Here is a 23,039-nt window from a genome sequence, read left to right on the forward strand (position 1 = left end):
ATATAACGAGGCCAGATATAATACACACGTTTACCATTTTACAGTCATATGTACAAGTCACTAGGGCGGCCCGGTCTGGGAGCTGCGTCAGGCCTATCGAAGCGTGGACAGAACTGAGGACACAGATTGACAGGCAGACGGACTGGCAGGGGCTGGCCCAGGCGGGTGGTGACTGCGTAGGGAAGGGGCATCGCGGCAGCCCCATCCCCCGCAAGGGCCTGGTTGGGGCTCCGTGCAGCAGGGCGCACGACGCACAGCGGCGACACACTGGAAAAGCGAGCATGTTCCCAACATATATACATTCTATGTAACATATATAGAGGGGTACACAGGTTTTGTACACAAATCTAGCGCTGTCCCTGCTCCCGTGCTGAGTGGGTGTTGCGGTCCCCGGAGACGGTAGTCGTGCAGAGGAACGATGGCCGCATCCGCCAAAGGTGCGCTCTGGCAGGGTCTCTTTCCTTTTGGGCTCCTCCTAGGCTTGGCTCCAGGGGTGGGGTGGAGGACTGGGAAAGGACGAACAGAAGCCAAAGGGGTACCCCAGTCCGGTCCCACGCGGGGAGCCGGCATCCCCTGAGCATGGGTGCCGGGCTCCCCGGGGCCCGCACGAAAGCTTAGGCAAACGCTGAGTGGGAAGGGCGCGTTCCAAACGTTTAGTTCCAGAGGCTCCGGCCCCCTCCCCCGCCGGCCTAGCGCTCACTGGAAAAGGCTCCGGCTTTCCCCCGCCTCACTTACGGAGGCAGGAGCCTCCCTCTCCCTCCCCCAGGGCCCCTTGAGCCCCCCAGTTCGCCCAGCTGCGCGCCACGACTGACTGGGGTGGCGTCAGCACCCATATAGGTGCGTGCCACTTCGTCTCAGAACTTCCGGGGGGAGGCGCGTCCCCAGGCCAGAGCCGTCTCCCACACCCACCGGAGCTTGGGTGCCCCAAGGAGTCTGGCCGCTCCGCAAGCTCCCCTCCAAGCCCGGCTCCGGGTTAGTAGGCGAGAGCGCCCCGTGCCGTCCAGTTCCTTGGAGCAGGCGGCTTCGGAAGGAATTTTCTGCCCAACCAGGGGCTACAAGTCTCAGCCCCAGGCGGCCGGATCCAAGATCCGGGATCCGGATCAAGGATCGGCTCCGGACCCGCAGGCGGCTCCTTTCCTTCAGCGGCAGGAGGGCGGGCGGGCTCCAGCGGCTCCCCCAGCCGTTGAGGGTGGTTACAACGGCAGCCTCTGCAAGAGAAGAGTAGACGTCGACGGCCCGTTATTCACAGTGGAGCGCAAGGAGTCCTAGGATCGGCCCGGGACGTATCGCAAAAGACCGCTTTAACGCGTTAAAAAGCCAAGATGTCACTCTGAGAACTAAAGTGCGCCTGACCCGAGGTGTTTTCAATTGCTTCATATGCATGCGAAAGCTGGACAATGAATAAGAATTGATGACTTTGAATTATGGTGTTGGCGAAGATTACTAAATACCACGGACTGCCAAAAGAACGAACAAATCTGTCTTGGAAGAAGTACAGCCAGAGTGCTCCTTAGAAGCAAGGATGGCGACACTACGACACTACGTCTCACATACTTTAGACACGTTATTTTCAGGAGGGGCCAGCCCCAGGAGAAGGACGTCATGCTTGGTAGAGTGGAGAGTCCGAGAAAAAGAGGAAGGCCCTCAAGGAGATAGATTGACACGGTGACTGCAACAATGGGCTCAAACATAGCAAGGATCGTGAGGATGGTGCTGAACCGGGCAGTGTTTCCTTCTGTTGTACCTGGGGTCCATATGAGTCGGAACCGACTCAACGCACCGAACAACAGAACTAGTCCAGCTGGAAGCTCCGCCCCGCCCCAGGAGGTGCTTTCCAATAAGCCCCGCCCCTGACGCGACCCCCGCCCCGCTGGAGGCCCGCCCCCAACCACACCCTGGGACCGCTAGGCCCGGGTGGCTTCCAGCGGGAGGCGATCGTCCGCTCCGCCCCGCCCTGCCCTCTCTCAGTCCCCTCTCTGGGAGGGCAGTGGGGAGGCCCTCCCAGGTATCTTCCGGGGCCCCCTCCAGGGAATTCGGGGCGCCCAGGACCTGACGGATCTATACAGCGTCCTTTCGGGCAGCACGTGCCCACCTGCTCCCGCCCCACTCATCAACCGCGAATCATGAGGCCACGGTGGTGGCGGCGGATCAGCGCTGAGCTGGGAGGTGGGGCGGGGGGCCACCGGGACTCCTGGCATGGCCAAGAGAACTCCCTCCAAGAGCTGGGTCTTGCTGGGGGTGTCCTGCCTGTGCAGAGACGTGGGCAGGGTGCGCTCCGGGACACCTGGCTGGCAGAAGAACTCTCTCCCAGAGCTCAGCCTGGCTGGGGGCACCCTCCTGTGATCACCTACCTTATGCTTGGGACATTTCAAAGAAAAGTTCTCTTCCATGAATATGCAACCTGTGACCAAAGAGAAGTGTCTGTGGTTAGGACAGAGCAATCCAGAAGGGCTTGTGGTGTCTGGTCAGGGGGAGAGGGAGGGAGCACCCACCAGTCCACCTAGGTCATTTCCTTCACAGAATAAATCAGATCCTGCTTAAAACCCCACAATCCCAACTCTGGCCCTGCTCTGTGCTGGCAGCTGGCCCCACCCCTCAGCCACAAAACACAGCCCAGGGCCTTGCTTGGTGGCATTTGTTACTACTTCCTATTCTATTATTTATCAATCCTGGGAAGGAGGCCCAGAGGACACCAGTTTTGCCTCCTTGGAGGATCATATCCCGTCTCTAGAAGAGGCCTAGACCCCAGTGGGTACTCCATGAATGTTTGTTAACTGACTGGATTTAGTCACAGGTCTGGATCTCAATGCCAGCCCGGCCCACCGGTTACTACTCTGAGCCTTGATCTCTACATCTGTAAAATGGGCATGATGCCACCTACCTATACGTCTCTCATGGGGAGTATAAGCCACCAGCATGGTCTGGCACAAGGCAGGTGCTCAGGGGCTGGGGGCTTGTTCCTTGGGGCTCCTGTCCTAGCCGAGCAGGCCAGCTAAGCAGAAGGTAGGGGAAGGAGGAATAGGGGGCTTTGGGCCTGAGCAGATCACTGCAAGTGTCCAGTGTCTAGAGGCACTGCCCACCCTGAAGGGTCAGAGAGGATGGAGGAGTGCACCCCGCCCTTGGTGTTCACCTGGGACCAAGGTATGAGGATATTTCCATGAGTCCCACTCCCCTGCCTGCTGCCACCTAGGGAGGCCCTGGCTTTTCCCACTGGTGCTCCCACCCATCTTCCCCAGCTGCATCCCAGGTCCTCCTCCCCTCCCAAGCCTTGCCAGCACTGTCTTGAACATACCCACAAATGCCTGGGAGCCAGACCTACACAGGAGCTCCCCCCACCTTCTCCTGACTCTCAGGCTGCCAGTCATAGAGGGCTCCAGGCAGACCCCTCTCTTGGTGTCTGAACCTGGGAACCTCGGGCCTAAGTGAAAAGGTGCTGGCGGTGCCACTGGTTGGTGGCCTCTGCTGAGTCACTGCTTTCCTCCAGAGTAGGGCCTCTAGATGGGAGGGGAAAAGGGGTGGCTAGGTGCCAGGGCAGCAGTGAGGGGCAGAGGCTGGCAGCCTGACCCAGACACCCAGAGAGTCTCTGTGGGGCCCCACTTGGAAGGCATGGGTGTTTGGTGGGTACGAGGAGTGCTAATGAAGGCCTGTGGCTCAGATATGGAATCGGCCTGGCCTGCTGTTCCTCAGTTCCCCCTCACCCCCAACCTTTCCTGGCTGGCTAGGGCCGCCATCTTCCAGAGCACCCAGGGAGAGGGCGGCATCGCTGGCCCTCCCAGCCTCCCAAAGGCTCTCCTCTCTCACCTCCCCCGCCTGCCATGCTCATTCGCTCCCTCACCTTCTTTGGCTTCAGCTCCTCGGTTTGCCAGTGGTCCCCCTTCAACTCCTCCACCGCTGCAGGCTGTAAAATGACGGTGCCCTCTCTCCCCCTGCTCCCCTGATGGCCCCCCCCACCTGCTGGTGCTGGTGAGTCTCTCTAGAACCTGGCTGTGACCATGCCCCGTGTGTCCAAAGGGAACCTGCCCTCTGTGACTGCACTGCTAAAACAGCCCCAATTCTCCCCCTCCTGTAGCCGAGCCTTTTTGCAATGGACCTGTGAAACCGCCCCCGCCCCCACTACCCGCCGATCAGGAATTGGGATCTGTTTTCCACCACTTGGATCTGGGCTGGTCTTGAGACTAACTTTGGCAGATAGAATGCTTTGGAAGAGCCGTTCTGTCAGTTCCCAGCCTAGGCCTTGTAACTCTGGCCACTTCTGAGCCCGCCGAGGCCATGAGGATATGCTGGCTTGTGGAGTGTGAGTGACCACGTGCAGCAGAGGCCATGCTCAGCTGACGTCATTCTGGATCATCCTGAACCAGTGGGCCCAACAGCACACTACAGCCCAAGAGTGAGCTTGGCAGAAAGAAGCCCACTCTCCCACCATAAGAAATAATAAAGGGCTGCTATTTAAGCCACAGAAACCCTAGTGGCATAGTAGTTAAAGAGATAACAGCTGCTAACCAAAAAGTCGGCAGTTCGAATCCACCAGGAGCTCCTTGGAAACCCAATGGGGCAGTTTTACTCTGTCCTTTAGGGTTGCTATGAGTCTGAATCATCTCTTGCCTGAACTGTTACAGTAGTCCCATCAGCTCTTTCTTACACACAGTTCTGATCTCGGTCAGTGCCTTGCCTCTCTAGCCTTGGGCCCCCCTCCTACTTCAATCCAGTGTCTTTATGGAGGTCTCTGTTATATGGGGAATACTTCCAGAATCTGATTTATAACAAAAGTTCTGTTGCGAAAGCCTGATGTACAAGTCCCAACACTAATCAGCCACTGCCCACCCCTTCTGTCCTCTGGTCTTTCAAGGCCTGGCTCAAATGTCACCTCCTCCTAGAAGTCTTCTGGGATTGCCTCTAGCTCAGGCAGGATGAATCTCTCACAGCACACATTCTCCCTGTCTGGTCTGCATCAGGCAAGAATCAGGTTCTCCCTGTGTGTCCCACTCAAATGTGAGCCCCTTAGGGGGCTGGACAATATTGGGGTAGGAGCAAGAGCATGGGGTATGGAATAAGGATGCGGGACCACACCCTGGTTATGCCCAGGCGATGCTGTGTGGACCTTGGATGAGGCAACTTCCCTGCAAAGGAGCAAGTGGAGGTAATGCAGGTGCCTACATAGGGCATGACACAAAGAAGGTGCTAAAAAAATCACAGCAGGGTGAAAACTACAGCCCATGGTAGCTGTTAATTAGTTGTGAGGCCATGTGTCTTGTTAAGTAGCTGAGTCCAGATTAAAATCTGGTTTTCCACGCTTGTGGGGTGGACAGGGGAGCCAGCTGTTGGCTCAGCCCTCCATGGAGCTGTCACCACTCAAAGCCTGGCTTGGGGAGGGGCGGGTGCCAGCCAGGACCAGGCAGGCAAGTAGGGACAGGAAGCAGTCCCCTGCCCAGCACAGCAGGAGTGTGCACCAGGTCGGGAGGAGAGGCAGCTGGTCTCTAGGCAGTGGGAGGGTCCTGCTGGCCTTGGGAGAGTGACATGGCCTCGTCTTCTCCATCCACGAAGCAGGGTCATGAGCATGTCATCCCTCTTTCAGCTCAGAGGGAGGGGTGGAGGGAGCTGGAGCCTCCCACCCCCTAGCTCTCTGTCCACATCTAGGTAACTCACCTGGTGGGGCATGGGGTGAGCACGGGGAGGGAGACAAGGGAGACAGAGGTCAGGTGGGCTGAGGCTGCATTCCCTGGGACCCCCATATGGCCAAAGACTTGTGTGTTTATTATTCCACTCCCTGTTCCAAATAGCTCCAAGAAGAGATTATTATAATCCCCATTTTACGGATGGGGAAACTGTGTAGAGACTTGCTCAAGGCCACACAGTAAGACTGCCACCAGGGGTTGAATCCATGTAAAAGCTGCCCCTAAACCTAAAATAACTCCATCATGGATGACTAAAAGGCCAAGGTAACCAATTTCTTCCTTTGGATGAAGTAAGAATTGTCTTTGAGCCTTGCTCTCCCCACCTAGGTGATGAGGGTTGAGGCTCTCAGATCTCTCTAGCCCTTGCAGTCTGTCATTCTGCATGCCTGGCAATAGTAGGTGCTCAACAAATGAGTTAGAGTAGAGAATGGGTGAGAGGCTCCAGGGGAGCCTGGTCCCGTCTTTAGACCCTATCACCCTGCTTAAACATTCCATACCTGTTCTCCATCATCAAAAGATAACTTGGCCTCAGTTGCTCTTCCGAATCTCATCTCCTTCCACTTCATTCTGTTTTTGCTATCCCTTCCCTTCTTCTCTGCCCAGGGAACTCCTACTCATCCTTCAAAGGACCAGCCCCAGTACTCCTTCCTTTCTGAGGCCAGAGATCCTGCCTACCCCTTGGCAATGACAGCTTCTTGAACAGCTCTCCATTTTATAACGTATGCCCGGTCTCCCCCATCAGACTGGTCATTCTTCAAAAGGGGGTCTGGGGACTGACTCATCTTCTGTCCCTGGCATTGCCCAGTGCAGGCCCAGGTAAAGAAGAGGCAAGGAGATAAAGAACCTCTGGGGCAAGAGAGAAGGAAAGCCAAGGGGTCACATGGGGCCTGGACTCAAGGAGCTGTGCTCAGGGTCCTCCTGGTCTGCATGACAGGCCTCCAGGACCCTTCCTGCCTCTGCGGGCTGGCTCTTACCGGCATCGCTGGCACACGGGTAATGGTAGGTGTGGACGCATCCTTTGTGGCAGCACCCAATGGTGGCCCCGGCTTCTTGGCAGCTGGAACATGTCTGGTGAAAAGAGGGGAGGCAAGTGAGTCTCTGCTGAAGAGCCCAGCCCTGAAGTTTTACAAACAAGCCCCCGTCCCCTGCAATGGTCCCCTAAATTGACTGGAGGTGGCTCAAGGCTGAAGTGTAAATGCCCACCAGGCTGGATTCCTGGGCAGTCCTTGGGCTGGTGCTATTGGCTGGGAATGACCACTCAGTGGATGAGCACATGGGTCCTGGCATCGCACACACCTGGTGGAATCCCAACTCTGCCCTTCCGCACTGCCTGACGTTGGGTAAATGACTCCAACTCTCTGTACCTCAGGTCCTCATCTGTCAGATGGGGACACTGCCATGGGGTGCTTGTGAAAGTTCAGTGAGGTAATGTGTGCTCAGCCAACGGCAAAGAACCCAACGCCAGTTACCACTATCGCTGTGGGTACTAGCCAGCGTCTGTGGGGGCTTTTGGGTCCCAGGTGAGTCCTATGTGTGTCCTCATTCTCCTAACAGCCTTTGAGGTGGGCAGCTGTCACTCGCTCCCTTCACCATCACTTTACAGATGGTGAAACATGAGCCTCCCACGCCCGACAAGTGATGCATGGTTTTCTCCCCTAAGGCAGCAGATTGTACCCTGGGCCAGGAGTCACCATCCCACCCCAGGATGAGTCAGGCACCTCCCCAGGACTCAAGTTTCACCTCTGAAAAGGAGGAGATAAGGAAGCCAATCTCCTGAGATGCTGAGTTCTTATAAATGTTGGCCACCCAGCCCTCAGTGAGTCCCTGAGCTTGGGGGACCCACTGTGCCTGGCCCGGTTCCTAGGGGACAAGATGGCAATGCCAATGCCAAGAAAGCTCTCGGAAGACCAAGGACAAACTGGAGGACTAAGGAGGGACAGGGACTGGCCCCAAATCACAAAGACTCCAGAACCACAGCCCCTCGTTGTATGGACGGGGGCTGAGAGGAGCCAGGAGGAAGCCATTTCCTTCCACTCACCCGGCAAGTCAGTGGCAGTGGTGACAGGGCCCAGGCTCACATGTTAAGCTGCTGAAACAAGTAACGATGGCTCACTATGTGCCAGGCACAGCCGGCAGCCTCATCCTCTTAACCTTATGAGGCTGGTGGTGGTGTTCATTTACTGGATTTACTAGTGAAGAAACTGAGGCTCAGAGAGGTTAAGTAACACAGAGCTTCAGCAGCAGGCTGGACTCTGCCGCACATGGCCACAACCACACCCTATACTGCAACAGGCAAGGACAGGGCTCCATTCAGGGCTGAGGGGACCTCCTCCTACCCCTCTCCTACCTACCCCTCCCGGACTAGCCCAAGACTGTCCTCTCTGGTGTCCAGAGCTGAGGCTGGGGAGGTCCAGCGTGGAAGCTGAGGAACATTCTCGACATTGGGTTTTCACATGACCCTTCTGAATGGGCAGCTTCTTTCTGGGCAGGGCCAGGGCCTCCTGGGGCCAAATATCCCCCTAATCCTGACCCACAGAGAGATGACAAAGCAGGAGTGGCCCAGACCAGGCCCAAGTCTCCTGTCCAAAAGTGGCCCTTGGTGTGCTTGGATGTTTAAGGGGTAACAGTGGGGACTGCTCTGGCTGAATAGGGGATTGGGGCTTCTCTCCTCTTTCCTGTGCCAAGGCCCCCCAACAATCCACGAAGTAGGCACATGAACAATGCCCATTTTAGAGATGAAGAAATTGAGGTAGGGGAGATGGAAGTGTCAGGCGCTCCTGATCCCAGCACCACTGCCCCAGCTACCACAACAGGACTCACACTGGAGGAGGCAGGAGCCCCAAATTGGGGCCTCTTCATCAAGTTGAGTCACACATCAACCCCCCCCACCCTAAAGCTTCTGTAGAGCCAGGCATCATCTCATGGTGGGGTGCGGGTGGGGGGCTTGAATCAGTCCTGGGGGGTCTACACTCTCTGGGAGAGTGAGATTCCAGGAGGTAGGTGTGGCAGGGCTCAGAGAAAACAGGCTTTGTGGGGGTTCCCATGACAGAAAAGAAGGCTGGGGGGACACTGAGGGAAGAGGGGTGCCCCCAGGGTCCCACGCAAAAGTTCTATCTCTCCAGAGACAAAGCTGAGACCAGAGGGACAGCGGGTATGATGAGGTGGTGGCTGGCCTCCTCCCAGAGCCCCTGTGGGTGCCAGGCAGGTCGGTCACAGATGCCCCATCTGATCCTGTAGCCTTCCTAATGGGGCCAGCACGTCACCAGGAAGGCTCCCAGAGGCAAGCGCCTTACCTGAGTCACACCCCAGCCCTCAGCAGAGCTAGGACTGAAACTGGGGCTATTAGTTCCAATGGATTGAGTGGTGGCCCTGAGCACCTTCTCCTCTGGGAAGGGCAGGTGCAGCCAGGGGCCCTGGGAAGCCCATCCCCCCCTGCCCACCATTGCTTGCATTTTGTGTGGGGGCTCCACTAATGACCTCACCGAGGCCTTGGCAGGGCAACCTGCACTCACCTTCTCTGGCAGGGAGGCCCTTTGGCCCTTCCTGAGCTGCCCCAGATGCCTTCTGTCCAGAGGCAGGGAGCTGCCGCACCGGCAAACACCTGAGGCCTGTTCTGACCTTTCTGGGGAGGCCCTGTGGCGGCAAAGGCTGGCAGGCCATCTTTTGAGCATGGACAGAAGCCAGAGTTCAGCACTTAATAGCTGTGTGACCCCGGGCAAAGTCCTACCAGATCTCTGTGCGGGTAGTGTGGAGGGGCCCCGAGCCCTGGGAGCAGGAGGTGGGCCTGAGGTACTACTCTGTGCTCGTGCCCCTCCCCCTGACCCAGGCTGTGCTGGGTGCAGGGGAAGGGATGTGTCTAGGGGTAGATGGGGTGTGAGCAAGTGTCAGGGGGTGGGCCGAGACTGGCCTAACCAAGTGGTATAGACAAGAGCCTAAGCAATGAGTTGCAGGATGGACTGGAAGTGAGGACATGCAGACAGGTGTACATAACACTTTTGAGAGGTAGGCTGTGAACAGCAGAAGGGTAGGGGCCAGCTGGGACTGGAAGCTAAGGGTTATTATTTTTTAATGACAGGAGAAACTGTAGCCTATTTAAAGGCGGCCAGGAAGGAGCCAGTGATGAGAGAAAAGCAGAGAAAGCATGAGGGAGAAAAAAGAATAACTGGGAAGGGAAGAGGGGAGAGAACCTATGGGGCTATCCTGGCAGGCTGGGAGGAAGGGCCCAAAGAGGGTCTCTAACCTTCCTTTGGGCTGCAGGGGGCTGAGCCATGCACTGATACACATAGGCTCCTCTGGAGAGTGGTTTTACCAGGTAAGCCACTAGAACCCCGGTGGAGAGCAGCTGGAGGGAGGGTGCTGAAGGTAGCAGCGTAGAGGCAGCCATGCTGGGGCAGGGGGCCTGGGAGGGTGGGTGAGGGCTGTGGAGGCAGCCATGCTAGGGCAGGGGGCCTGGGAGAGAGCCACTAGGTGGGCTTTGGCCTGGGTTCTGGGCATCGCCATGGGGGTGGTGTACAGTGGCCAGAGGCACAGGGTGGTGGGGCAGCTGCTTCCTGGCACTGAGCTCCTCAGATACAGGCAGCCTTCAGGGAAGCTCCTGAGGCCCAGGCTAGCCCAGACACCCCTGGCTTCTCCTCCTCACTAAGAGCTATTCCTTGGATCTGACCCTCTATTCGGAAGCAGAGACCAGGGCCCAGCATTCAGCATACTGAAGGAATAAACGAATGAGTGGGTGAGTAACCTGGGTGTGGAGCAGGGCAGCTCCTGGGAGGGCAGTCTTCACAGAAGCCCTAGAAGGGGGAAGTAGCACAGGCCCAGGGAAAGAATGCTGACCCCACCTGCCCCCAGGCCCCTTGAGCTAACAGGAGGCAGGCCTTCAGGGGTAAGGATAGCTTTGGTGGTCCCTCCGAGTTGCTCCAAACTTCATCTGCAGAATGGCCTGTGCTCCCCCCTTGGCAGGGGGCCACTGTGAACGCTGGGTGTCTGGCAGTAGTAATGCTGTTAGTAGCAATACTGCTCCCACTGCTGCTACCTGGAGCCCTGGTGGCACAGTGGTTAAGAGCTTGCCTGCTAATCAAAAGGTCGGCAGTTTGAATCCTTGGAAACCCTGTGGGGCAGTTCTACTCTGCCCTATACGGTTGCTGTGAGTTGGAATCGACTCGATGTCACGTAACACCAACACTGCTACTACCACCGCTGATCTGAATATCGGATACTCAGAGGGCACTAAACATGCATAGGCACTGTTCGAAAGGCTTCACAGGGATCGATCTTTTAATCCTCACAGCCCTTCCATGGCAGGTGTCACCATCCCCACTCTAGAGATGAGGAAATGAAGGCACAGAGAGGTTAAGTAACATGGCTCAAGGCACACAGTGAGCAAGGGGCCATGCTGGCATTTGAACTAGAGGCACCAGACCTCCCCCGACAGGGTGTTTTCAGGCCTCTCCAGTCGTCTGGTCCTGGGGCCGTCCTACCAGGTGGGAAAGGCCCTGTCACCAGGGCAATGTACCAACCACCTGCTATTCCCAGGGGTCTCCTAAGTGCCCAGCTGCATTTAAAGGTGAAGAGCTGGTACCTGGGGCAGACAACTTGCTTTTGAGGGCTGGCCTTATGCTGGCTTGTGGTCTGTTCTGGTCCCCTTAGGAGAAAGGAGGACCAGGGGGCCCTAGGTGGTCTAGAGCTGGAAGGTTTGGGTGAATGTGAGTGGGCCCTGGGCTGGGCAGGCAGCACAGGCTGGACAGAGGGGTGGGCATGTAGGTGCCTCTAGTCCCTGGGCCCCCCAGATGGCGTTCCAAGTCTGTGGACATTATTAATGTGTGGTGTGTGCATGTCTGAAAGACGAGGGGCTGCCAGCCTTGTCCTTCAGAACCCCAAGCTCCCCACCTTGGCTGGCCTGGCCTCTTACCATGTCCATGGCCACCTTCATGGCCTCCTGCAGCCCAAAGAGCTTCCCGGCCACCAGGTAGACCCCGCCTGTCCACACAGCACAGGCCTCGTGCACCCAGTGCTCCTGGGTGCCCCCGCTGGGCTCCGCCGAGTCCTCCTTGCTGCACTCATGCTTGCGACTCTTGTCAGCTGGGGCCGCCTCCTCACCACCATCCCCCTGGCCATCACAGCAGTAGCAACTCTGCAGTCGCCTGGACAGGCCCCGGGCACTGGTGCGCAGTGAGCCCTGCTTGGCTGGGTCAGCTGGGCCATCAGGCCTGGGGGGCTTTCCAGCGGTGGCAGCAACTGCACACTCAAGGCCTCTGAGTGTTCTCTCTAGGGGCAGTGAGGCCTCCTCGCAGGCGCCCTCCAGCCGCACCTTCTCCTTGAGTTTTGGCTTCTTTTTGGGGAGGCAGTGTTCAGGGTAGTAGGGGCCGCAGAGGTCCCCGAGGTCCTTAAAGTTGGCCGGGTTTTGGCAGAGGCAGCAAACAAGGCAAGAGGTACTAAGGGCCTTGGAGACCACGGGCCCCAGGTGCATGGTGGAGGAGAGGGGCAGGGAGGGCCGTGGCTGCAAAACAGAGCCTCCAGGGAGCGTGGCCAGGGAGGCTCCAGCGGCGTCCAAAGAGAAGGAGGATGAGGAGGAAGAGGAGGAGGTGGAGGAGGAAGGCTTCCTATGGGGCTTGGGCTCCTCCCCAGGGGAGTTGACAACAGTGCATACGGTAGTGAAAGCGTCTCGCTTCTCCACCCGCACATAGGGTGAGAAGGCTGGGATCCGGCTGTCAGCCCGAAGCCGTTTGCAGGAGGAAATGTACTTGAGGCGGATTTCAGGTTCTGCAGGATCCAGGGGCAGCACCTGCTGCTGCCGCCTACGTTTGGCACGCCCCTTGCAGGGTGAGGAGGTGGCATTCTTAGCCCGGCCTCGCGTGAGCCGCTTCCGCTTGGAATAGCTGCTGTAGTTTACATGGCCTGGCTGCTTCTGTGCCCTAGTCTGGGGCTGGCAGGGTGGGCCCTCGGGGGACTGGGAGACCAGGCCCAGCTCCTCCATCTTTGGCTTTTTGCCTCCTCCACCAGAAATGTCCTCATCACCTCCCTGCGTGCTGTTGGCCCTGTCCCGTGGGGTCGGGAGCAGAGCTGGGCCCAGGTGGGGCCGTTTATCCAGAGGGCCTTTGGGGAGTCCCAGTGCTCCAGCCCTGCCCTTCCTGCTTCTCTTCTTAGGAGCCAGGGTGGTCCCTCCGGGTGGCAGGGCCTCTGGGGATGTAAAGGCCTCAGTTTTGAAACAGTCGGTTGAGGACAGTTTCTTACTGTTCATGAGTTTGCCTTTTAAGGATCTGTTGTTCGGACTTCTGCATAAAGGGTCAGCCCCCAGAGCTGCTGGGAGCTTCTGCCCCACACCCGTGGTTAACAGCCCTTCTTCTGCCCCTGCAGGGCTGCCTCCCGTGCTCTTGAGCCCCCGCTCCTTCTCGGGGAGGGCTGGGCTCAGGGGGTCAGCAAGCACGGCCCCAGGTGCCACTTTGCACGCGAACTTCTTGAGGCTGGGCGAGGTGATCTTCTGCACGATGGCCTCCAGCTTCAGTCCCCGGCCCTTGCGGGGGGGCAGCACCTTGGTTTTCATGGCCCCCTGGAAGGCAGCCCTCGAGGCCATCTTGATACAGACGCTGGGAGCCTCTGGGGGTGGGGGCTTTGCAGGCGGCTCACCACCACTGCCCTTGGCCAGCTTGGCTTTCTTGGGAGAAGACAACCTCTTGAAGAGGGTGAGGGTGCCCTCGGTCTTCTCCTCTTGAGCATCCCCCCCACAGCTACTGCCGCTGCTGCCACTGCTCCTTAACACCAGGCTTCGCTTCTTGGTGGGGACTGGGGCCATGAAGGAGGCCTTCCGCTTGAGCGCGTGCAGGGGCCGCTCAGATGACTTACCGATGCTCCCGCCGGGCTTGGGGACCCGTGCCCGCTGGCCTGCCCTGCCCTCCTTCTGGGGGCCACCAGAGGCCTTGAAGGGCGCAGGCAGGTGGTTGTTTGTGAGCAGCTTCTTGGTGGTGCGGCAGTTGGGCAGCCGGCTCTCTGTTGGCCGCCTCCGCTTGGCATGGAAGGCCTCCTGGGTTCTGGTGCGGGACCGGAGAATCATAGAACGCTGGTCTTTGCCTGGGGTGCCAGGCGAGTCCGGCTCCTTGGTTTTTGAGCCCATGGGGCTGCTGTCAGAGGCCACAGGCAGGGCAGCAGGGTTGCTGGGGCTGGATGCAGCCTTGGGCGAGGGCTTCCCCACCCGTTTGCCTGACTTGAAAGCCGCTCGCTGCTTGCCCCCTAGCCGGTCTGGGGGTGCGGGTGTAGTGGGCAGGCCCGGGGGGCCGGGTGTGCGGGGCTCGCTCAGGGCTGTGAAGGAGCGCGTGCACATCCTGGGGAGCCCTTCTGAGGTGCCCCGCCCCGGGGCCCCTGCCCCTTCCATCTGCCCCTGGGGGGGTCCTGCACAGGACTCAGGGAGCAGGAGGTCCTTGGGCAGGGCTGGCGCCCTGCACGGGGGGTCCTCGGCCTCGGGTAGCCCCCGGTGCACCCGCCGACTCCGCAAGCTTTTGCCCCGTGGCACGGGCTCTTTCTTGGCGATGGGGGTCTCGGGCACAGCAGGCTTGTTGAGCTTTGGGGCCAGCGAGGTGTCCGGGGTGGTGGTGTCCCCTGGCACCCGTTCACCATCAGGGCCTTCCTCGCCTGGCTTCATGTGGGACAGGGAGGCCTCGAACCAGCTCTGGACCTTGGACTCAGCGCCCACGGTGGGGCCCAGCAGGATGACAGAGTCCCCCGACAGGTGGCAGGGCGAGGCCCAGCCAGATTTTGCGTCCAGCGCCTCCTCCACCTCTTCCTTAGTGCAGGCCAGTGGGGCCTTGGGGGACAGCGGGTCCTGCAGGCTGGGCCTGTGCTCGGGGCTGCCCAGGAGCTCACACAGGGAGGAGTACTCTTCCTCGGCCTCTAGGTCCTCCTTCCTGCCGGCAGGCGGTAGGAGCGGGAGGTCCCCAAAGTCAGCGGCAGCACAGCAGTGCCGGCTCTCCTCCAGCCAGCGGTCAGCCTTGCCCACCTCGTGGCACTGCAGGAGCCCCCCGGCCTCCTCCTTCACCCCACCCGCCTCCTCCTGCTTGAAGTCCCCAGGCACAGCTGCCTTCTCCCCTGTGGGCTCCTCCCCCTGGAAACTGAGGCAGGCCGGCGCCTCCTGGGCACCCTCTTTGCTGGCGCCCTCCAAGGCCTTCCCGCCTGGCTCCAGGCCCTTGTTACGTTCCCCAGAGTGCAGGCCCCACCGGGGGCAGGCGTCGCCCAGGTTCTCCTCTGGCCAGGCGAAGGGGTTGGTGCTGTCTGCTGAGCCAGCGGTGGCTGTGTCTGGGAAGCAGTCGAAGGCTGCTGTGGCCGGGTCTGTGGGGGCCGCCCCGATGAGGGCCTTGGTGCCGAAGGAGAGGGGCCCAGCCGTCTTTTTGGGGTCAGGAGTAGCAAAGCCCACGGTGGGGTCCTCAAACAGCCCTGGGCTGAAGTCCTTGGTGTTGCCGCCCTTGTCCAGCTGCAAGGGGTCAGGCAGAGCCTCTGGTTCCCCTGGCCGTGGCCACCCGCTCTTGGCTCCAGGGTCCAGGCAGGTGCTATGGTTCTCCAGAGAGAAGGGAGGCTTGCTGACATCCTTGCCCAGACTGGGCCCCTCGGCCCAGCCCTTATCAGCCTTTTCCACCATGGCCTCCTGCAGCCCCAGGATTTCAGAGGCCAGGTCCTCCTGTGCCAGGGCACTGAGCAGCAGCCGTGGACAGTCGCGCTCACCTGCCACAAACTTGGAGAAGCTGTCTAGCGGCAGGCTGCTGTGGAGGCTCTGGAAGGAGTCGTCAGACTTGGTGGACATGTCATCTGGAGAAGTCACAGAGCAGGTGGACACAGACTCAGGCTTGGCCTTGGAGTTGCTGTTGACCCTGGCAGGGCTGCCACGTGCCTGGTTGCAGTAGAGGAAGCTGCGATCCAGAGGGTCCTCGGAGCCACTGAGGTAATCAACCTCCGGGGGCTCGGCGTGGATGGACTGCGGGGTGCTGCTCAGCGGCTCCGACAGTGGTGTGCCCACTGGCTCAGCCAAGTAGCTGCTGCCCTCAGGGCTGCAGTGCTGGCTCTTGAGCTGCTCTGGGGTCCTGGATACAAGGGTCTTGACCCCCTTCTTCTGCGGCACGGCGGCCTTGGAAAGCAGCAGCTGCTGCACGGTGTTGGAGATGTTCTCCACCTGTGAGGTCAGGGCTGTGAGGCTCTGCAGGCTGAGATCCGACAGCAGGCTCTCAGGGAGCTTATCCTTCTGCAGAGGCTTGCAGTTGCCAGCCTGGGGGTCCACAGAGCTGGTGGCATCCGTTGGCGAGGGGTTGAGCAGGGGCATGAAGTGGCTATGGTCGGTGATACCAGCAGGGAAGGCCCCAGTACCAAGCGGCTGCTGGTTGTAGGGAAAGTTCTCCAGGTTTGGCATCAGGGGCGATGGGGTAGAGCTGTAGGAAGGTGAGCGGCCCACGGAGCGTGCAGGTGAGTGGCTGGAGCTGGGGCTGAAGGTCTGGTAGTACTGCTCCTGAGTCCGAACGGCGGCATCTGGCTGGCAGTAGCCCTGGCCTTGCTGCCCGTAGTGTTGGTACTTGGTGAGATTTTGGTAATGGAGGGTTTCCTGGGCATGGTGCCGGCTCTGAAGGGCTTGTTGCTGCTGCTGCTTCTGCTGATCATAGCTGAGGCGGCCAGATGCGTAGGCATGAAGGTTCTGGACCCGCTGCCCTGGGGCCAGACTGGCGTTGGCTGTCAGCGGCCTGTCATGGGAGGGGGCAGACGGTGCCGTGCAGCTCTTGTAAGAGTGGGCCCCCTGCCCGCCACCCTGCACAGATGGGGAGTAGGTGGAGGAGGCGGGGAAGGACTGGGAGTGCTGGGGAAAGTGGCTGCTCTGGGGGAAGGGCAGCGGCGAGGTGATGTCGTTCTGCAGCTTCTGCCTCTGGAGTTTTGGGTACACCAGGGGCTGCTGAGGCTGCGGCAACTGTTGTAGCTGCTGCTGCACGTGGAGGGGGTGAGTCCGAAAGGGCAGCTGGGCACCCTGTTCTGGGTACTGCCTGCTGGGGGGCACTGCTGTCTTTTTCATCAAGCTCTCATCGTATTTGCCCACGCCCCCCGGCAGGGACTGTGGCTGGGGGGGTGGCGGCTGTGGAGCCCCCCAGGCCTGCAGGCTCTCCTCTCCACCCGAGTAGCGGCCTGGGTATGGGCTGCTGTCCTGCACGCTGTAGCTGGGGAAAGCTGGCCGCCCCTGCAGGGCCTGCTGCGAGGGCAGGGCTTTGCTGCCTCGGTGGTACTTCTCAGCCACCACTGAGGCTGCCGAGCCAGCAGGCGTGCCTGCATTGCCCTCGTAGCCTGGGTAAGGCTGCTGGTTATAATAGTCCTTGGTGAGCAGCCGCTGCCGATCACAGCTCAGCCCGGCCTGACTTGGCTGCCTGTAATTCTCCAGGCGTGATGTCTCCTGTGAGGTCTGCTGGTAGTTCTGCTGTTTGCCATGGAAACCACACCTTTCTCGAAAAGACTGCATGACTCGGGCTGGTTATCTGTGAAAAGAAAGAGGGAGGCGGAGGGGAGGGGAGGGGAGGGAGAGTGAGAGAGGATCAGATGGGCCACCTCCTCCTGCCCCAGAAGGCAGCCCCCTGTCCCCCCTCAGCTTGCAACAGCTCTGCACAGTTGCCCTGCCGAGCCTCCCACCAGCTGTGCACATATTGACAACTTGTGTGTCAGGGAGGCGGTGCTGTACTTCCCGCGCCCACATCCCCTGCAGCTGAGCCCTGCCAAGGACAGCCACCAACATGGAGGTGCAAACTGGCCACCCAGTGCCAGGCCACTGCCTGCCCGCAGGCCTCCCAGGCAGCTGCCACCCCCAACCCCTGGCCAGCTCCTCCCTCTCCAGCCCCTCCCACCCTTCCCACCCTCCTCCACCGCCTCCCCGAGCCCTGCACTGACAGCTCCAAAGCACTCAGCAGAGTAATCCCAGCTCCCTTGTCCCCTGGGCCTGCTGGAGCCTTTCATCTGGTCCCTGTGGTCCAGCCTTCAAGTGTGGCCTGCCATACGGGGCTGAGGGGGTTTGCCCCCGCCCCAGGGAGAAGCCACCCTGCTACGTCTTCAAGCACACACACACAGACACACACATGAACGCACGCACACACACTCACAGAGTCACACATGCTCATACAGGCTTACATGCGTACTCATGCTCACACTGGCAAACACATATGAACACAGGCACACATGCACACACCAGGCACACGTGCACACCTGTGTACACTCACACAGGCCACACGCACCCCTCCTCCATCACTGCCACGCCATCTGGAATCTGCTCCTTCTCACCTACGTCGGATGATTAGGGCCCCCCGAGCCACTGCAGGCGCACACCGTCCCTGATTCGACTCCCAGGGATGCAGGGCGGGGGCACCTGCTTGTTTTTGATATTGTAGGTGCATAAACAGATTACGTGGCCTGAAGTGAGGGTGCGCATACTAATTGGGGAGAGAGAGACACACGCAGTCCCGTGGCTACAGCCCTTCCCGTGCAAGTGTGAGAAGCTGCGTTCTCTCCCAGGCCTGGTGCTCCGCCCCTCCCGCCTCCACAGGGTCAGGGCTAGGGCATGCTGCAGCCCCATCCATCTGGTTATGATTTTAGAGGTCAGGCCTGGGTGGGGTCGAGCTGGCTGAAGCAGGATTCTGGGTCAGGGAATGACCTGGGGTGAGGTGGGGGTGGGGGCCTTTCAGCGCAGAGCAACTGGATTCACTAAACAGGCAGAAGGTTCTGGAGCTGACAGGCAGGCCAGACTAGCCACCCTAGAAAACACTCAAGACAGCTCAGGAAGGGGGAGGAGGGAGGAATGTGTTGGGCACTGGACCAGGGATCTTGTCGAGGGTCTGGCTGTCATTGGCAGAGTCCCAGAGGGCGCTGGGGTTTACCCTGTGATAATGCTGGCCTCCCAGCCAGGAGGCAAGAAGAACTGGGCCCATGGGAGAGTGGGGCTTTCCAGCTCTCATTCCTCAAGGCTGAGAGGAGGGGGTGGCCTGCCTCAGGCTGCAGAGATTCCAGGGCTCTGTTTTTGTGAGGGTCAGAAAGGGATAAAGAGGGAGACACAGAGCAGACGCTGAGAAACACAAAGAGAGACGGGAGGCTGGGGATCCCCCCAGAAGGGAGGCACAGGCTCACCCCTCTTCCTGTGGCCTGGACCCCAACGTAGACCCTGGGCTCAGTTCAGCGTCTGGGGGCTGACCCAGAGAAGGCGACAGATCCAGTTGAGCAGGATGAGCCCAGGACAGCCAGCCAGGAGCCCTCTGCCCCGGAGTCAGCTCGCCCTGACTTGGAGATGGAGGTGCCGCAGACCTGGGTAGGGTGAGAAGGGAGGCGCCCACAATGTGGGGGACCAGGGTTCCACAGGGCGAGCCCCCTGCCCTCTGGCGTATCTGCCAGCAGCCTCCCGTCACCCCTCCAGGATTTATCACAGGTTCCCTCTGACAGGAAGTGCTGTCCTCTTGACCTACTTCAGTCCCGTCCCTGGCAGCTTGGACAAAACATTGCAGAAGGTGCCTGCCATGATGCCCTGGCCCAGAGGGGCTGGGTGGGCAGCCCTGCACCTCCTCACCCTGCTCCCTGGGAGCACGTGGTGCCCACCTAGGCAGGCCCACTGCCCTGCCAAGGGCTGTCCAAGCCCCTGCCCCACCCAGTCCATATTTATGAGCCCAGAACTCAGAGACCCAGGACAACGCTGAAGGCTGTGCCTTGTATATCTGCACAAATTACATTTCGGCTTTTATTAGTCCCAGATCGCTCTCATTTCCTGCTGAGTGTCCTGTGGATATCATTAGCATTTCTACCGCTTTTTTTTTTTTTTCACATTCTACAAAATGCATTACCAGAAACATTATTTAAAGAGAGCAAGAAAGCGCGGGCGCTATTACGCAGCCCTCCCCAGCCTGCTGTCCGCGACTCCTCCTTGTTTAATCAGTTCGGCGGCTGCATCTTTTCACTTAGCAGAACTGTATTACAGTTGAGCTTCCCAATACACGCTAGCAGCTGGATGCAGTGAGAGCATCTATCTCTACGAAAAGACAGTTCAATTAAAACGTGAGAAGCCCAGTGCCTGATGGAGAAAGCAGGCAAAAATGCTCGCCCCAATACCAACCACCCTCCACCCCAGATGGGGGGGAGGGGGGGTGGGGGGAACAAAGGCAGGGCTTCAATGGACCACCAGCTCTGCCAGGAGAAAACCGGGCTCTGCCTCTTTAAGAGCAGCCTGGGCCTGCCCTGGGCTCTCTTATTATTAATTATTATGATTATGATTACTTTTCAAGAGCACTAAGAAAGGACAAGGAGGGGGAGAAGAAGCAGGCAGTGGAGCTCAGAGGGGGGCACAAAGAGGGCCTCCTGGCAGAGGGATGGTGACCTCGAACTGGAGAGGAGGCAGCTAGAGGGGCCAGACTGTGGGTATGGCCTTTGGCTCAGCCAGAAGGAGAGGGGAGTGGGACACGCCATTCCTCACTGGGCTCCTTCTGGTCCGTCCAGCTTAACCTCCCTACCCGTAGGTTTACCCCCACACCAGTCTCTTCTCTCCATGTCTTCTACCCGCCTCTCCTCCCAGTCATTTGGTCAAGGCCTTACCTCACAGCCTGGGCTCTAAAGTTCTTGCCAAACCAGAAGGAAAGGAGGGAAGGAAGGATGGAAGGAGGGTGGGAGGGAGGGCGGGTCCTGTAGACGCCAGATGGTTCAACATTTTGCCCTTAGGACAACTCTAGGACCTCAGTCTTCCCAGGCCCATTTTACAGAGATGGCAAGTGAGGCTCAGAAAGAGCAGCACTTGAGGTCACGCAGCACAAAACTAGGCCTGGCACCCCAATGCCCAGGCCTGCCCTGTGGCACCATAGGGGGTCTTACCACCCCTAGCCATCTATACTGCCATGGAATAATGGAGGGGGGAACCAGAGGCTGGTGGTATGATGAGACTCCAGCCCCCAGACTGCCTCTAGGCAAGACCAGAGCCCCCCAAGGCCGTCAGTATTGGGGTAAACTTGGGGGCACAAGTCTTTCAGACAGAGGCCCCAGCCATAACCTTCCCTCCTGAGGTACCACTGGACATGACAGGTGCAGGGGCTGCCCATGCTCCTTGTGGCCTACCCTGCAGAGTTTCCTCGTTCAGTGTACAACTGTCCTACCCATTTAACACATGAAGAAACTGAGGTGCAGAGGAATGCTGTGAACTGCTCAGTGCCACAGGGCAGAGCTGGCTCACAGGCCAGTTTCTTCCGATAGATGTCTGAAGCTGCCGCAGCCAGACCAAAGAACGCCCTGGTGGACCCCACCTCAAGATTTTCCCTTTTGGAGAACAATGGCAAGAAGGTGGAGCTGGGGAAGGGGGTGGGTGATCCTGCTCATAGTTCCCAGGTTCCCTCTTGTGCCCCTCCCTGCTGTAGTGTGGGGGGCCATTTTCTGCAAATCTGTGATGCCCTGAAAGCTGGATCAGGCTCCCACTTGTGTCATTACCTTGCCCTCACCTTCAAGCAGCCAGACTCACTTAAGGGAGGCCACTGATGGGCATCGGTGGTCACTGGCTGCCTGCTATCACCATGGTAACTACTGTCCCCTGGGCAGCCCCCGAGAGGTCAGCAGGCCCAGGGCTAAGCCCTCAATCAGAGAAATGGGCGCACAGCATGGACCCAGAAGGCTCCCAGCTGGAGGCAGCGGCTGGAGAGAGGAAGGCAGGGGGACAGACAGAGGAGGAGGAAGCTTTCTGTTGCCCAGCAGCAGCTCAGAAACGCCCGGTCCATCCCACCTACTTACTCAAGGTTGTTTTATGACCCCATTTCCTGATTTGTGGCTGCAGGGAAAAAACTTAAAACCTCGACCCATTCAAGGCCTAGGACCTGAGGAGGAGGGTTACAGGCTGAGGTATGGGTGTCGGGTAGGAGGTGTGCCCAGGGAGGCATGAAGGTGAAAGCACTCCGGCCTCCCCATCTCTTGTGAGTGATGAATAATAAATACATGAGAGACACTGACTGAAATGACAAACCATTAGCCAGATTTACATTGTCCTGTGGGGTCTAATTTGAATCCTAAGGGCCTGGCTGCAGTAGGGGAAGGCATGTGCTTCCAAGGAGCCCACCAGCCTCTGGAACAGGGTGGGGGACCTTGGGACAAGGGCTAGCGGAGGGGAGGGACCCATGGGGACCAGCTGCTGCTGCTCATCTGGGCCAGCTGGGAGAGGCTTGCATGGGGCAGACGGGGACCATCGCAAGGGCATAAGGAACCCCAGAAGACCAATACAGATTCCACCCGAAAACATGGCCTCTCACAGGCCCCTAGCACGCTTAGATATGCACCCCTCATTCGTGAGCACCCACACTCCTCTGTGTACACAGGCCCTGGCAGGCCTGTATACACACACACACACACACACACAAGCTCTTGTGAGCAACACCACAGGGGTGTCCAACATGCCCCTCTGCAAGGGTGTTGCGGGGCTGGAGGTCCCCAATATTAAGAGGCAAGCAATAAGGTGAGGGCAGCGAAGCTGGGGGACTGCCCCAGTACCATCTACAGATGTCAGGCCTCAGCCAGGCTTCTTAGTTGAGGCTGGAGACTCCCTGTGAGACTGGGGACTCACAGATCTTTAGGGAGCATCGGAGTGGGGATCAGGCTTCTCAACTCTCCAGAATGTGCAGGTAGCCTCCCTACAGACCCCACCAACACCGTCTCCTCCAAGGATCCTGCTGCAAGACAGCTGGCTGAGACTCAGTCACCAGAATGGGACCCCTCCATCTGCTAGCCAAGCCTCTGCCTGCTAACCAGACCCCCACCTTCTAACTTCACCCATCTGCCTGCAGCCAGAGCTCATTCTTGAGCACCTACTGTGTGTCTGGGGCCCTTCTAGTCCCTTCCATCACCCTGCTCAGTTAGGAAGCCAGGACCCCTGTTTCTGAGAGGAATGGAGAAACTTGCCAAGTTACTAGGCAGAGGGAGTGGCAGAGCTGAGACTTCCACGTAGGTGTCCTGACTTTCAAAGCTTTATCCTGCTCCCTGTTTTTGGGGTGCAACATCAACAGGCCCAGAGAGCGTCTGGGGTGGGGCAGATGGCCAACTAGCACCCCTGCTGTGAGGGGTGGGTGGCAGGAAGTGGTGAGAGGCAGCAGTGCCCTCCTGGGGGTCGTCGGGGGACAGCGTCACTATTATCAGTGTGTACTGATTAGTCACTACAAGCTATCTTTTTTTTTTTTTAGGTCACTTTATTCACCACTCAATAAAAAGTACCACCACCTCTCCCCATTTCTGTCAAAATGAGGGAAAGAGGAAACCAGAACAAAACAGGACTGCTGGGATGCAGATAAAAGGCCAGGTCTGGGGGCCCAGGCCACCCCAGGGGCCATGAGGGGTACAGCCATCCTTCCCTCCCCCAGCCCAGGCCAGCCC

At 58.9% G+C, this 23,039-nt stretch overlaps 1 protein-coding gene across 7 annotated transcripts in view; it reads right to left on the reverse strand.

Moving 5' to 3' along the window:
* Nucleotides 1-765: 765 nt before the first annotated feature.
* RAI1 (retinoic acid induced 1) overlaps nt 766-23,039 on the reverse strand; it is a 139,967-nt gene continuing 117,693 nt past the window's right edge. For 4 of the 7 annotated variants that reach the window (XM_049874745.1, XM_049874747.1, XM_049874748.1 and 1 more), the window contains 3 exons: nt 18,789-18,962; nt 11,578-17,155; nt 3,976-6,740 (listed from right to left, as the gene is read on the reverse strand). In XM_049874745.1, the coding sequence (XP_049730702.1) occupies nt 6,549-6,740; nt 11,578-17,139 (5,754 nt within the window). In that variant the 5' untranslated portion in view covers nt 17,140-17,155; nt 18,789-18,962 and the 3' untranslated portion in view covers nt 3,976-6,548. The other 3 variants (XM_049874751.1, XM_049874750.1, XM_049874746.1) reach the window with 3 other exon arrangements.

The sequence above is a fragment of the Elephas maximus genome, chromosome 2 (assembly GCF_024166365.1).
Source record: "Elephas maximus indicus isolate mEleMax1 chromosome 2, mEleMax1 primary haplotype, whole genome shotgun sequence".
Lineage (NCBI taxonomy): Eukaryota > Metazoa > Chordata > Mammalia > Proboscidea > Elephantidae > Elephas > Elephas maximus.